This window comes from Macaca thibetana, chromosome 3 (assembly GCF_024542745.1).
Source record: "Macaca thibetana thibetana isolate TM-01 chromosome 3, ASM2454274v1, whole genome shotgun sequence".
Taxonomy (NCBI): Eukaryota; Metazoa; Chordata; class Mammalia; order Primates; family Cercopithecidae; genus Macaca; species Macaca thibetana.
In genome coordinates this window covers 16,772,761-16,787,366 of record NC_065580.1, presented here as the reverse complement: position 1 = coordinate 16,787,366, position 14,606 = coordinate 16,772,761, and the positions used below count along the sequence as shown (strand labels likewise).

General features: G+C 37.6%; 1 protein-coding gene across 1 annotated transcript in view; it reads left to right on the top strand.

Moving 5' to 3' along the window:
* The window catches only part of MGAM (maltase-glucoamylase), a 273,176-nt gene extending 258,959 nt beyond the window's left edge, over window positions 1-14,217 (top strand). The window contains exons 46-49 of the mRNA XM_050782224.1: window positions 7,021-7,194; window positions 8,493-8,734; window positions 8,975-9,420; window positions 11,215-14,217. Of these exons, the coding sequence (XP_050638181.1) occupies window positions 7,021-7,194; window positions 8,493-8,734; window positions 8,975-9,420; window positions 11,215-12,695 (2,343 nt within the window). The 3' untranslated portion in view covers window positions 12,696-14,217. The remainder of the gene's footprint in view (window positions 1-7,020; window positions 7,195-8,492; window positions 8,735-8,974; window positions 9,421-11,214) is intronic.
* Window positions 14,218-14,606: the final 389 nt, after the last annotated feature.

Here is a 14,606-nt window from a genome sequence, read left to right as displayed (position 1 = left end):
GAGAGAGAATGAATTTGACAAATTGACAGAAGTAGGCTTCAGAAGGTGGGTAATAACAAACTCCTCTGAGCTAAAGGAGCATGTTCTCACTCAATGTAAGGAAGTTAAGAATCTTGATAAAAGGTTAGAGGAATTGCTAACTAGAATAACCAGTTTAGAGAAGAACCTAAATGACCTAATGGAGCTGAAAAATGTAGCGTGAGAACTTCATGAAGCATACACAAGTATCAATCACTGAATAGATCAAGCAAAAGAAAGGATATCAGAGATTGAAGATCAACTTAATGAAATAAAGCGTGAAGACAAAATTAGAAAAAAAAAAGAATGAAAAGGAACAAATAAAGCCTCCAAGAAATATGGTACTATGTGAAAAGACCAAACCTATGTTTGATTGGTGTAGCTGGAAGTGACGAGGAGAATGGAACCAAGTTGGAAAACACACTTCAGGATATTATCCAGGAGAACTTTTCCAACCTAGCAAGACAGGCCAACATTCAAATTCAGGAAATACAGAGAACACCACAAAAAATACTCCTTGAGAAGAGCAACCCCACGACACATAATTGTCAGATTCACGAAGGTTGAAATGAAGGAAAAAATTAAGGTCAGCTAGAAAGGTTGGGTTGCCCATAAAGGGAAGCCCATCAGACTAACAGCAGATCTCTTTGCAGAAACCTCACAAGCCAGAAGAGAATGGGGGCCAATATTCCACATTCTTAGAGAAAAGAATTTTCAACCCAGAATTTCAAATCCAGCCAAACTAAGCTTCATAAGTGAAGGAGAAATAAAATCCTTTACAGACAAGCAAATGCTGAGGGATTTTGTCACCACCAGGCCTGCCTTACAAGAGCTTCTGAAGAAAGCAATAAATATGGAAAAGAAAAAAACAGTACCAGACCATTGACACTATGAAGAAACTGCATCAACTAATGGACAAAATAACCAGTTAGCATCATAATGGCAGGATCAAATTCACAAATAACAGCATTAACCTTAAATTTAGATGGGCTAAATGCTCTGATTAAAAGGCACAGACTGGCAAATTGGATAAAGAGCCAAGACCCATTGGTGTGCTGTATTCAGGAGACCCATCTCACATGCAAAGACACACATAGGCTCAAAATAAAGGGATGCAGGAAGATTTACCAATCAAATGGGAAGCAAAAAAAAAAAAAAAAAAAAAAAAAAAGCAGGGATTGCAATTTTAGTGTCTGGTAAAACAGACTTTAAACCAACAAATAACAAAAAAGACAAAGAAGGCCATTATGTAATGGTAAATGGATCAATGCAACAACAAGAGCTAACTATCCTAAATATATATGCACCCAATACAGAAGCACCCAGTTTCATAAAGCAAGTCCTTAGAGACCTACAAAGAGACTTAGACTCCCACACAATAATAGTGGGATATTTTAATACCCCACTGTCAATATTAGACAGATCAACAAGACAGAAAATTAACAAGGATATTCAGGACTTGAACTCAACTCTGGACCAAGCAGATGTAATAGACATCTACAGAACTCTCCACCCTCAATTAATAGAATATACATTCTTCTCAGCACCACGTAGCACTTATTCGAAAATCAACCACATAATTGGAAGTAATACACTCCTCAGAAAATGAAAAAGAACAGAAATCATAACAAGGAGTCTCTCAGACCGCAGTGCAATCAAATTAGAACTCAGGATTAAGAAACTCACTCAAAACCACAGAACTACAGGGAAACTCAACAGCCTGCTCCTAGATGACTACTGAGTAAATAATGAAATTAAGGCAGAAATAAATAAGTTATTTGAAACCAATGAAAACAAAGACACAACATACCAAAATCTCTGGGAGTTTTTAGAGGGAGTTTTTAGAGGGAAATTTATAGCACTAAATGCCCACAGGAGAAAACAGGAAAGATCTAAAATCAACACCCTAGCATCACAGTTAAAAGAACTAGAGAAGCAAGGGCAAACAAATTCAAAAGCTAGCAGAAGAGAAAAATTAACTAAGATCAGAGCAGAACTGAAGGAGAGAAAGACACGAAAAACTCTTCAAAAAAATCAATGACTTCAGGAGCTTGTTTTTTGAAATGATTAACAGAATAGTTAGACTGCTAGCCAGACTAATAAAGAAGAAAATAGAGACAAATCAAATAGACACAATAAAAAATGGTAAAGGGGAGATCACCACTGATCCCACAGAAATACAAACTGCCATCAGAGAATACTATAAACACCTCTATGCAAATAAACTAGAAAATCTAGAAGAAATGGATAAATTCCTGGACACATACACCCTCTCAAGGTAAAAACAGGAAAAAGTCGAATCCTTGAGTAGACCAAAAACAAGGTCTGAAATTGAGGCTCTAGGACCAAACAGATCACAGCCAAATTCTACCAGAAGTACAAAGAGGAACTGGTACCATTCCTTCTGAAACTATTCCTAACAAGAGGGACTCCTCCCTAACTCATTTTATGAGGTCAGCATCATCCTGATACCAAAACCTGGCAGAGACAAAACAAAAAAAGAAAATTTCAGGCCAATATCCCTAATGAACATCGATGCGAAAATCCTCAATAAAATACTGGCAAACCAAATCCAGCAGCACATCAAAAAGCCACAGTCAAGTTGGCTTCATCCTTGGGATGAAAGGCTGGTTCAGCATATGCAAATCAATAATTGTAATCCATCACATAAACAGAACCAATGACAAAAACCACATGATTATCTCAATAGATTCAGAAAAGGCCTTTGATAAAATTCAACACCTCTTCATGCTAAAAACACTCAATAAACTAGGTATTGATGGAACAGATCTCAAAATAATAAGAGCTGTTTATGACAAACCCATAGCCAATATCATACTGAATGGAAAAAGGCTGGGAGCATTCCCTTTGAAAACCAGTACCAGACAAGGATACCCTCTCTCACCACTCCTATTCAACATAATATTGGAAGTTCTGGCCAGGGCAATCAGGCAAGAGAAAGAAATAAAGCTTATTCAAATAGGAAGAGAGGAAGTCAAATTATCTCTGTTTGCAGATGACATGACTGTGTATTTAGAAAACCCCATTGTCTCAGCCGAAAATCTCATTAAGCTGATAAGCAACTTCAGCAAAGTCTCAGGATAAAATATCAATGTGCAAAAATCACAAACATTTTGATACACCAATAATAGACAGACAGCCAAATCATGAGCAAACTCCCACTCACAATTGCTACAAAGAGAGGAAGATACCTAGGAATACAACTTACAAGGTATGTGAAGGACCTCTTCAAGGAGAACTACAAACCACTACTCAAGGATATAAGAGAGGACACAAGCAAATGGAAAAACATTCCATGCTCATGGATAGGAAGAATCAATATCGTGAAAATGGTCATACTGCCCAATGCAAATCACAACCACAATGAGATATCATCTCACGCCAGTTAGAATGGCCATCATTAAAAAGTCAGGAAACAACAGACACTGGAGAGGAGGTGGAGAAATAGGAACACTTTTACACTGTCGTTGGGAGTGTAAATTAAGTTAACCATTGTGGAAGACAGTGTGGCAATTCCTCAAGGATCTAGAACCAGAAATATCATTTGACCCAGCAATCCCATTACTGGGTATATACCCAAAGGATTATAAATCATTCTACTGTAAAGAAACATGCACATGTCTGTTTATTGCAGCACTGTTCACAATAGCAAAGACTTGGAACCAACCCAAATGCCCATCAGTGTTAGACTGGATGAAGAAACTGTGGCACATATATACCATGGAATACTATGCAGCCATAAAAAAAGAATGAGTTCATGTCCTTTTCAGGGACATGGGTGAAGCTGGAAACCATCACACTCAGCAAACTAATACAGGAACAGAAAACCAAACACTGCGTGTTCTCACTGATAAGTGGGAGTTGAATAATGAGAACATATAGGCACAGGGAGGAGAACTTCATACACCAGGGCAAGCGGGCAAGGAGAGGGCTAGCATCAGGAGAAATCCCTAATGTAGATGACGGGTTGATGGATGCAGCAAACCACCATGGCACATGTATACCTATGTAACAAACCTGCACGTTCTGCACATGTATCCCAGAACTTAAAGTATAATTAAAAAAAAAAAATTTGGCTGGGCACGGTGGCTCATGCCTGTAATGCCAACACTTTGGGAGGCCAAGGCAGGAGGATCACCTGAGGTTGGGAGTTTGAGACCAGACTGACCAACATGGAGAAACCCTGTCTCTATTCAAAATGCAAAAATTAGTCAGGCATGGTGGTGCATGCCTGTAATCCCCACTACTCGGTAGACTGAGGTGGGAGAATCGCTTGAACCTGGGAGGCGGAGGTTGCGGTGAGCCAAGATCATGCCATGGCACTCCAGCCTGGATAGAAAGAGCGAAACTCCATCTCAAAAAAAAAAAAAAAAAAAAAAAAAAAAAAAAAAAAATTATCTCATGAATAATTTTATATTGAAAAATTTCATAATAATAACGTTTTGGCTATATAATATAAATAAAATATATTTTGAAATTAATTTGCCCTTTTTCTTTTCACTTTTTAAAAAAATGTGACTACTAGAAAATATTCAGTTACATATATAGTTTACCTTACATTTCTATAAGATGAGATAGACTTCCATATTGCCTACTACCTGTTTTTAGCTATATTCTATATTTTTTCTGCTGTTACTGCATTGCGTTATTTTTTAACACATGTATCAGATGTTTGGCACATATAAATCTCATGGTCAGCTAAGACCTTCAAATTCTTCTCATAGACATGATTATCAGGTCATATTGTTCCATCCTGCATTTGGCCTCTCTGAAACTAACTGCCAGACTTTGTATAAATTTAATTGTATACTAATTATATTTGTGTATTCTCTGCTCTTAAATCAAGAGTAGTTGGGTTGAAGACTGTACATATTTTTTCCTCTCAAATATTATTTTAATGAATATTATTTTAATGATCTGGAAATCCTGAATTTTAGTTCTATTTCTACTGCTATTATTCAAATTAGGAATGACACCCTGTTTAATCTGAGTTTTAAAAAAATTGTAAAACATTAGATTGCCCTTTAATAACATCTAATTTCAAAATTCCATTTTTCTGATAAATGAATTCTTATTTCTGTGACGTTTGATAAATTTTTTCCTTAAGAATAAGGGGCCTGAAATGAAAGGAAGCTCCCAACTTTCCCTGGGGGATAACTATTATCAACGGTTTCCTGGTTGGTAAACCAGCTTGTAGAGGTGGGAGATAATTTGTAACATTTGCTAATTTCTGTAGTGTAGCTGCTCCCACCATCTTAACCAATTTCAAGAATCATCTGGCTTGCAAAATTCTAGGAAATTTAAAAATCAACTCTCTCAAATCTACTAGCTTTAGTACACCCATTTATTTTGAGCTATAAATTTTTTCCTTGATTCTGCCTGCCCAGTAGCAAAAGTCTTATTCATCCTTCATAATACCAGTTGAACGTTTCTTTTTTCTCTTCCTACTGCAGCCATAATAATTGAGAAATGCATAGCTTCACTCTGCTACAACGATCTCCTTGATTATTGCATGTAATCTTCAAAATCTTTCCTTACATACCTAACTGGCCTCATGTCTGTGTTTACTCAGCACCAGCTATGGTTGCCCTTGCACTCCTCAATGAATGTGGCTTTGTTCAATGTGTCCCCGTACCCTTATTTCCTGTCTCATAATAAATCCTTCCCATACTTCCAGGAGTTCTGAAGTTACATGTCCTTCCTAAGTTCTCTCTTGACCCTCTTCCTCCCGTGTAATTTTTCCTTTCTCTTCACATCCATGAAAAACATCCACTATGATTTTCATCTGGGCCTTCATCATGTGCCACCTCATAATTTATGTCATATTATTTTACCCCTTGTATTGATACTTAAACAATTCATGATTTGGTTAACTTCCTGTTTCTTGCACACTGTTCTCAGTCCAGGGACTGTTTGCACACTTCTTTGTTCACTCTAAATTAACTCGTGCAGTAGTATGTACAGGGGCACCTTGCACTTCCAACTTTACCTATGTTATCTAGCCTTGTCGCTTTGGACTACTCACTTCATTTTCCAGAGCTTCAGTTTCCTTATCTCTAAGATAGCAATAATGATATTTTCTTTTCAAAATGGTTATAAGAATACTTATAATATAGGGGAAATAACTTTCATAATGCTGGTACAATAAACTTATTTTTGGCATTACCAAATTTATTATAGCAGATACTCAAGAAGTATGTCTTCATGAAGTGTGTAGAGAGTAGAATTATAATAACCAGAGGCTGGGAAGGGGTGGGAGCCATAAACAGAGGTTGGTTAGTGGGAACAAAGAAACAGTTAAATAGCAGGAGTGAGTTCTTGTGTTTGGTAACATAGTAGGGTGATGATAGTTAACAACAATTTATTGTAAATTTCAAAATAGCTAGAAAAGAAGATTTGAAATGTTTCCAATGCAAAGAAATGATGAATATGACTGGTCATGGTGGCTCCGGCCCGTAATTCCAGCACTTTCGTAGGCTGAGGTGGGTGGTCAGGGATTGGAGACCAGCCTGGCCGACATAGTGAAACCCCGTCTCTATTAAAAATACAAAAATTAGCCGGGTGTGGTGGCACGCACCTATAGTCCCAGCTGCTTGGGAGGCTGAGGCAGGAGAATCGCTTGAACTCAGGAGGCAGAGGTTGCAGTGAGCCCAGAACACACCACTGCACTCCGGCCTGGGTGACAGAGTGAGACTCCGTCTCAAAAAAAAACCAACCAACAAACAGAAATGATGAATATTTGAGGTAATAGATATCCTAAATACCCTGATTTGATCACTACACATTGTATACATGTATCAAAATATCACATGTTCTCCATAAATATGTATAATTATTATGTATCAATAAAAATGTAAATACATAAATAGAAATAGCAAACTGATAGAAGAAAAGTAAATTTAGGTTTGTTGTTAATATTTTAATATGGACCATAGTCTATCAACAATATGTTATTTTTTTTTCTTTATGAATTCTTTATAGAACATCCTGCAAATCCAGACCATACACAATAAATATTTGAGTGACTCGAATCCACTAAAAGTTAGATATATTAGAATCTGGGGTGTGAACTCTACTTGTGTGACACAAGTCAATTTCACCTATGACAACCAGCAATTTATGGAGACAAATTTCACGAGTGACCCTCATAATCAGGTAGGTCTGAAAGGAGTATTAGCATATCATAAGTAAATTTTATCGTTCTGCAAAATTATCACCAATAATTTTGCTAACAATTAAAATTATTATCATTGTTATATTCTCGTGTATTAGAAGGTTATAAATATGTGCAATAGATATGTTCCTGAAAAGTTGCAAATGTTGAATCATATTGTAAAATGTGCAACATTAATGGTCTTTCTGGTATAGCCTAGGGGTCATTGATCACTGGCCTGATGAGATCCTCTCCATGTATTTACCAAAGAAACTGTACTGTGTTTTGATAGATTAGTCTTCCACATTAGCAAAATAAAACTTATTTCTGCTGCAAAGGTGATTCCCTAAAGCTGTCGAAGGTTTCCCCCATGCTTCCTGCAGTTATTCATGTCCCTGATCAAACTGATGGATCTTACAGGTGGATGAAAATTGGCAGTAAACTGTGGTAATTGTCAAATGAATACATCCCACCTGTGGTATAAGATAAAAGGTTGATGAAACAGGGGGACATAAATAGCAGGCCGTACTGGAGGATTCTAGAACCAACTAAAATAGAATTTTGGAAGATGAAATGCCAATAGTTACCAAAGGCAACCACAAAGAAAAAAGTATCTCATTTTTGGAACATAAGACATCATAAATACAGAACCAGCAACCCATAGGGGATGGTTTAGAAAAGTGAAAATGGATAACCATAGTTCTTGTGTTCTAAAAACTGAAATGGGTGCCCTGATGGTATTTGGACTTCGGAAGATGGCCCCTCTGAGCACTCGAATAGATCTTCTCCCTCTAGCCTCTTCTGGGTACTTACCTTAAAGCATTTTACCTGGACTATTGAGTTCAAAACCACTCTTTGCAAGTAATTGCTTCTAGTTAAGATTGTGCACAAAATCCTTGAATACCTTCTTTTTAAAAACTCTACGGCATATCTGATGCCTAGTATGTGCCAGACACTATACTGTCTGGAGTGAGGAAAACATGAAACCAGCTTGCTGTCAAGAGGACTAAAACCCAATGGCAAAGCAAAGAGATTTTAATAAATGTTGGTTTTAATCACAGCTACAAATATTTGTAAACACTAAATGAAGTGAAAAGAAAAGATTTCCAGCATAGGGATTATGCACACAGAGCATCTCTCTGTAATATCTGACCAAAATCAATGTGACCTAACCTAAAAAGGAATGTTTATATCCTATTGCTGGATATAAACATTTTTTGTTAAATTGTAATTTAAGAGGTGACCTACATGTGAGATTTAAGTTCCAAAATATGCATTTATATCTCTTCTTTTCTGGCAGACACTAACTATTCAATTGACTAACAACACTATCAACCTGGAAAAGTTAACTGAGGTTATTTGGATTGATGGTGATCCTGTACTTTCCACTACAACTGAGACAAGCACCATCCCAATGAGTTCTCATCCTTCTCCATCTACTACCAATGCCACCAGTTCTGAGACAATCACCAGTTCTGCCAGTGCAAATACCACCACTGGCACTACTGCTACTGTTCCCATCACAGCCACACCTTTCCCAACAAGTACTATTGGTGTTACAACTCATGCTACTGTTCCCAATACGACTGCCCCTTTCCCGACAAATGCTACTGCTAGCACTAATGCTACTGTTCCCATCACAACCAGAGCTTTTGCAACAAGTACTACTGGTGTTACAACTAGTACTACTGTTCCCGATACAACTGCTCTTTTCCCTACAAGTACTACTACTGCTAGCACTAATGCTACTGTTCCCATCACAACCACACCTTTGGCAACAATTACTACTGGTGTTACAACTAGTACTACTGTTCCCGATACAACTGCTCCTTTCCCTACAAGTACTACTACTGCTAGCACTAATGCTACTGTTCCCATCACAACCACACCTTTCCCAACAAGTACTATTGGTGTTACAACTCATGCTACTGTTCCTGATACGACTGCCCCTTTCCTGACAAATATTACTACTGCTAGCACTAATGCTACTGTTCCCATCACAACCACAGCTTTGGCAACAATTACTACTGGTGTTACAACTAGTACTACTGTTCCCGATACAACTGCTCCTTTCCCTACAAGTACTACTACTGCTAGCACTAATGCTACTGTTCCCATCACAACCACACCTTTGGCAACAAGTACTACTGGTGTTACAACTAGTACTACTGTTCCTGATACAACTGCTCCTTTCCCTACAAGTACTACTACTGCTAGCACTAATGCTACTGTTCCCATCACAACCACACCTTTGGCAACAAGTACTACTGGTGTTACAACTAGTACTACTGTTCCTGATACAACTGCTTCTTTCCCTACAAGTACTACTACTGCTAGCACTAATGCTACTGTTCCCATCACAGCCACACCTTTCCCAACAAGTACTATTGGTGTTACAACTAATGCTACTGTTCCCGATACGATTGCCCCTTTCCTGACAAATATTACTACTGCTAGCACTAATGCTACTGTTCCTATCACAACCAGAGCTTTTGCAACGAGTACTACTGGTGTTACAACTAGTACTACTGTTCCTGATACAACTGCTCCTTTCCCTACAAGTACTACTACTGCTAGCACTAATGCTACTGTTCCCATCACAACCACACCTTTGGCAACAAGTACTACTGGTGTTACAACTAGTACTACTGTTCCTGATACAACTGCTTCTTTCCCTACAAGTACTACTACTGCTAGCACTAATGCTACTGTTCCCATCACAGCCACACCTTTCCCAACAAGTACTATTGGTGTTACAACTCATGCTACTGTTCCCGATACGATTGCCCCTTTCCTGACAAATATTACTACTGCTAGCACTAATGCTACTGTTCCTATCACAACCAGAGCTTTTGCAACGAGTACTACTGGTGTTACAACTAGTACTACTGTTCCCGATACAACTGCTCCTTTCCCTACAAGTACTACTACTGCTAGCACTAATGCTACTGTTCCCATCACAACCACACCTTTGGCAACAATTACTACTGGTGTTACAACTAGTACTACTGTTCCCGATACAACTGCTCCTTTCCCTACAAGTACTACTACTGCTAGCACTAATGCTACTGTTCCCATCACAACCACACCTTTCCCAACAAGTACTATTGGTGTTACAACTCATGCTACTGTTCCTGATACGACTGCCCCTTTCCTGACAAATATTACTACTGCTAGCACTAATGCTACTGTTCCCATCACAACCACAGCTTTGGCAACAATTACTACTGGTGTTACAACTAGTACTACTGTTCCCGATACAACTGCTCCTTTCCCTACAAGTACTACTACTGCTAGCACTAATGCTACTGTTCCCATCACAACCACACCTTTGGCAACAAGTACTACTGGTGTTACAACTAGTACTACTGTTCCTGATACAACTGCTCCTTTCCCTACAAGTACTACTACTGCTAGCACTAATGCTACTGTTCCCATCACAACCACACCTTTGGCAACAAGTACTACTGGTGTTACAACTAGTACTACTGTTCCTGATACAACTGCTTCTTTCCCTACAAGTACTACTACTGCTAGCACTAATGCTACTGTTCCCATCACAACCACACCTTTCCCAACAAGTACTATTGGTGTTACAACTAATGCTACTGTTCCCGACACGATTGCCCCTTTCCTGACAAATATTACTACTGCTAGCACTAATGCTACTGTTCCTATCACAACCAGAGCTTTTGCAACAAGTACTACTGGCGTTACAACTAGTACTACTGTTCCCGATACAACTGCTCCTTTCCCTACAAGTACTACTACTGCTAGCACTAATGCTACTGTTCCTATCACAACCACACCTTTCCCAACAAGTACTATTGATGTTACAACTAATGCTACTGTTCCTGATACAACTGCCCCTTTCCCAACAAATACTACTGCTAGCACTAATGCTGCTGTTCCTATCACAACCACACCTTTCCCAACAAGTACTATTGGTGTTACAACTAATGCTACTGTTCCCGATACAACTGTCCCTTTCCTGACAAATATTACTACTGCTAGCACTAATGCTACTGTTCCTATCACAACCACACCTTTTGCAACAAGTACTATTGGTGTTACAACTAGTACTACTGTTCCTGATACGACTGCTCCTTTCCCTACAAGTACTACTGGTGCTAGCACTAGGGCTAGTGTTCCTATTACAACCACACCTTTCCCTACAAATACTGCAGATGCTAACACTGATAATACTGTTCCTAATACCACTATGCCTTCTCCTACAGGTAGTACTACTGTGAGTAGTATTGCTACCATTCCCATTTCAGTGACTCCTTCTCTGACAAGTACTGCTGATGCCACCATTAGTACTACTGTACTTATTGCCACTACTCCTTCTCTAACAAGTACTACTGATGTTAGCACTAGTACTACTATTAATGATATAAGTACTCCTTTTCAAACAAATACTACTAATGCTAGCACTAGTACTAATGTTGCTAATATAACTGCTACCTCTCATACAAGTACTGATGATACTGTTCCTAATAATACTGCTCCAATTACAGCTATTCCTTCTTTTGCAAATACTGGTGTTGACACTACTAGCAACAGTTTTTCTACTATGACCACTTCTTTCTCTGAAAGTAGTAATGCTATGGACTCTGCTGTTATTATGGTAACCATTTCTCCTACAAGTGCTGATGTTGCTAGCACAAATAATGATGCTTCTGTGACAAATTCTCTTTTAGCTACAATGTCTGCTGGTAATACAACTAGTAATAGTATTTCCATAACAACTACTTCTTTTGGTAATAGTGTTCCTATTGTGACTACTCCTTCTCCAAGTACTGATGCTACTACTACAAGTAATAATACTATTCCTGGCATGACTACTTATTACCAAACTTCTCCTACCACTCCTACCCATACTCTTACTCCTATTTTGAGCAAGTTTCCAACAAGTAATACATTCACTACTGATAAAATTACTAATTTTACTACCCCTACAAATGCAAACACCATGATTTTCAACATTCTTGATACAAAAAGTACCATGATAATAGATGCTATGGTCACTACTACCAGCACCAAAGATGATACCATAAGTCCAGATACAACAGTTACTTCCACAGACAAATTCACCACACACATTACACGGTTCACTACTCCCCATTCTACTACTACTACAACACTGGCCTTAAGCCACACATCATTAGCTCCTACAAATCATTCTAATCTAGGCACCATGGACATTACTGATGCAGATAACTCCAGCAGTGTTACAGGTAACACTACACACATTTCCGTTTCAAATATCACAACAGTCTCAGACACAATAACAGCTACTGGTCTAGATTCACAAACTCCCCACATGGTAACAAATTCTGTGGCTAGTTATTTACCTATTACTGCAACTAGTGCTACCAAAGATACTACAAGTATTACAAAATATGCTTTAAATACTACCACTCCTGATAGTACAGTACATACCTCTGCTACTGCACCTACTTATATTACAAATGCCATAAATGCTACTCGAGTTCCATGATTACTACTCAAGGCAGGGTAGTTACCTCATATAACTCCTTCAAACAACTATTACAGATATAGAAAATCAGTTATGAGATACTCTATCTTATGCTACTTAAGTTTTCACAAATGTTAGTACTCTAGCCATAAAAGACACAGCTACTCCAAACACTGTTGTCATTGTAGACATGTTTAGGAAGGCTTACAAACCTTGTAGATTTCACCAAAGAAGCTGTGGGTACTTATTTTGCAGCCATAATATGTACTCTTATTCTTTTAAATTATAGTTATTATCCCTATAACTTCATCAGTTAAACTACAGATGTTTTATATATCCTATATATCCTTACTACAGATTTCACAGGTAACTTTGGTATCTCAGATAACACCACATTCGGCTCTGTAAATACTATTGCCTTAGATGTAGTTATTGAAGTAGCCCAACTTGTTTCTTGGGTCACATGGCATAATACCATAACTGAGAGCACTGGTGATACTCCTGGCACTCAAATGGTTTCTATACCAACAGTTATTGATATTACAGTAGAGTATGTAATTAGTAATGCTAAAAAAACACACTTTATTTTCCTATGGACTTTTCCAAATGCCATATCTACCAATAGAGTCATTTGCATTACACATACTAATAGTATTATTGCTTCTGAAGAGATCCTAGCTGTAGCTACAGATACGGAAAATGCTACCATTGAAGATCTTGTGTAACCTTACTTCAGGCACTGAAATAATTTAAATTATAAATATTACATGTGGGTTTGACTACCATAGAAAATAAAATTATTATAGATCCTAAAACATAAATTCCTGAACTTTGTAACCATTATTTCATAGGTACAACTAATACTCTTACTACAGATTTTATAAGTACTTCCACTTGTAGACGGTGGAGTATTCTCAGAAACTTAGAATTAATCTAAATTATGAGATAGTCTTAAAGCCTCACTGTTACCACCAATGACTGGCTCTGACTCTAGTATAAATCAGAAATTACCCAGACAGAGGTGAGAATGTAAATATACAGCATAAGGAAAACAGCCTCCACATTGGAATCAGAGTTCATAATCTTATTTGCATTTTCTTCTATTATAACAAGCTTTTCCCTTATAATTTCACTGTTCAGACTCTCCCTCATTGTGTTAGGGTTTTCAGTCTATTCCTGGTTTTTCATATCCAAATTCATCGTTCATCCTTGATCCATTCTTTTCTTAGATCACTCAGACCCCCATGAGCAGACCCATGGTCATTACCAAATCTGGTCAGTTGGATACTATTGTAGGTTTAACCCTAGGACAGTGTTGTCAAAGTTTAGTTCAGGGATCCATGGGGTTCCCCAAGACTTTCTGGGGCACACAGGTTCTTCAAATCTACTTTCATAATGATACTAAGTTATTTGTTTTTTCAGTTTTATTGTCTCATTAGTGTATAGTGGCACTGTCCAGATACTCTATGCCGTATTGTGTCATAATAGATGAATATAGAAACAGAAAAAAGAATCTAGCTGTCCTCTGTTAAGCTAGACATTAAACAGATTTACAAAATGTAAAATAATGCCATTCTTCTCACTAATTTTTTTTTGCTTTAGAAAATATAGTTATTTTTCATTAAAAACATATTTATGTTATCACAAAGTGAATGTTATTGTTTATGAATGAAAAATAAATATTTAAAAAATATTTTACAAATGACTCAATTTTGATTTCTAATGCAGTAAATATTAGCAGATATAACCCACATAAATAAAGCACAGTGCCCTCACCAAATTTGAATGTAAATGGATTCTGAAGCTAAAGAGTTTGAGAACAACTTCCTTTAAGTGGGCAGAAACATCTTATTTCCACTCTCATGTCCTTGTCAAGTGTAGTATCAACTTCCCCAGCATATAGGTACTCCAGCATCTGTGACTTACTCCACA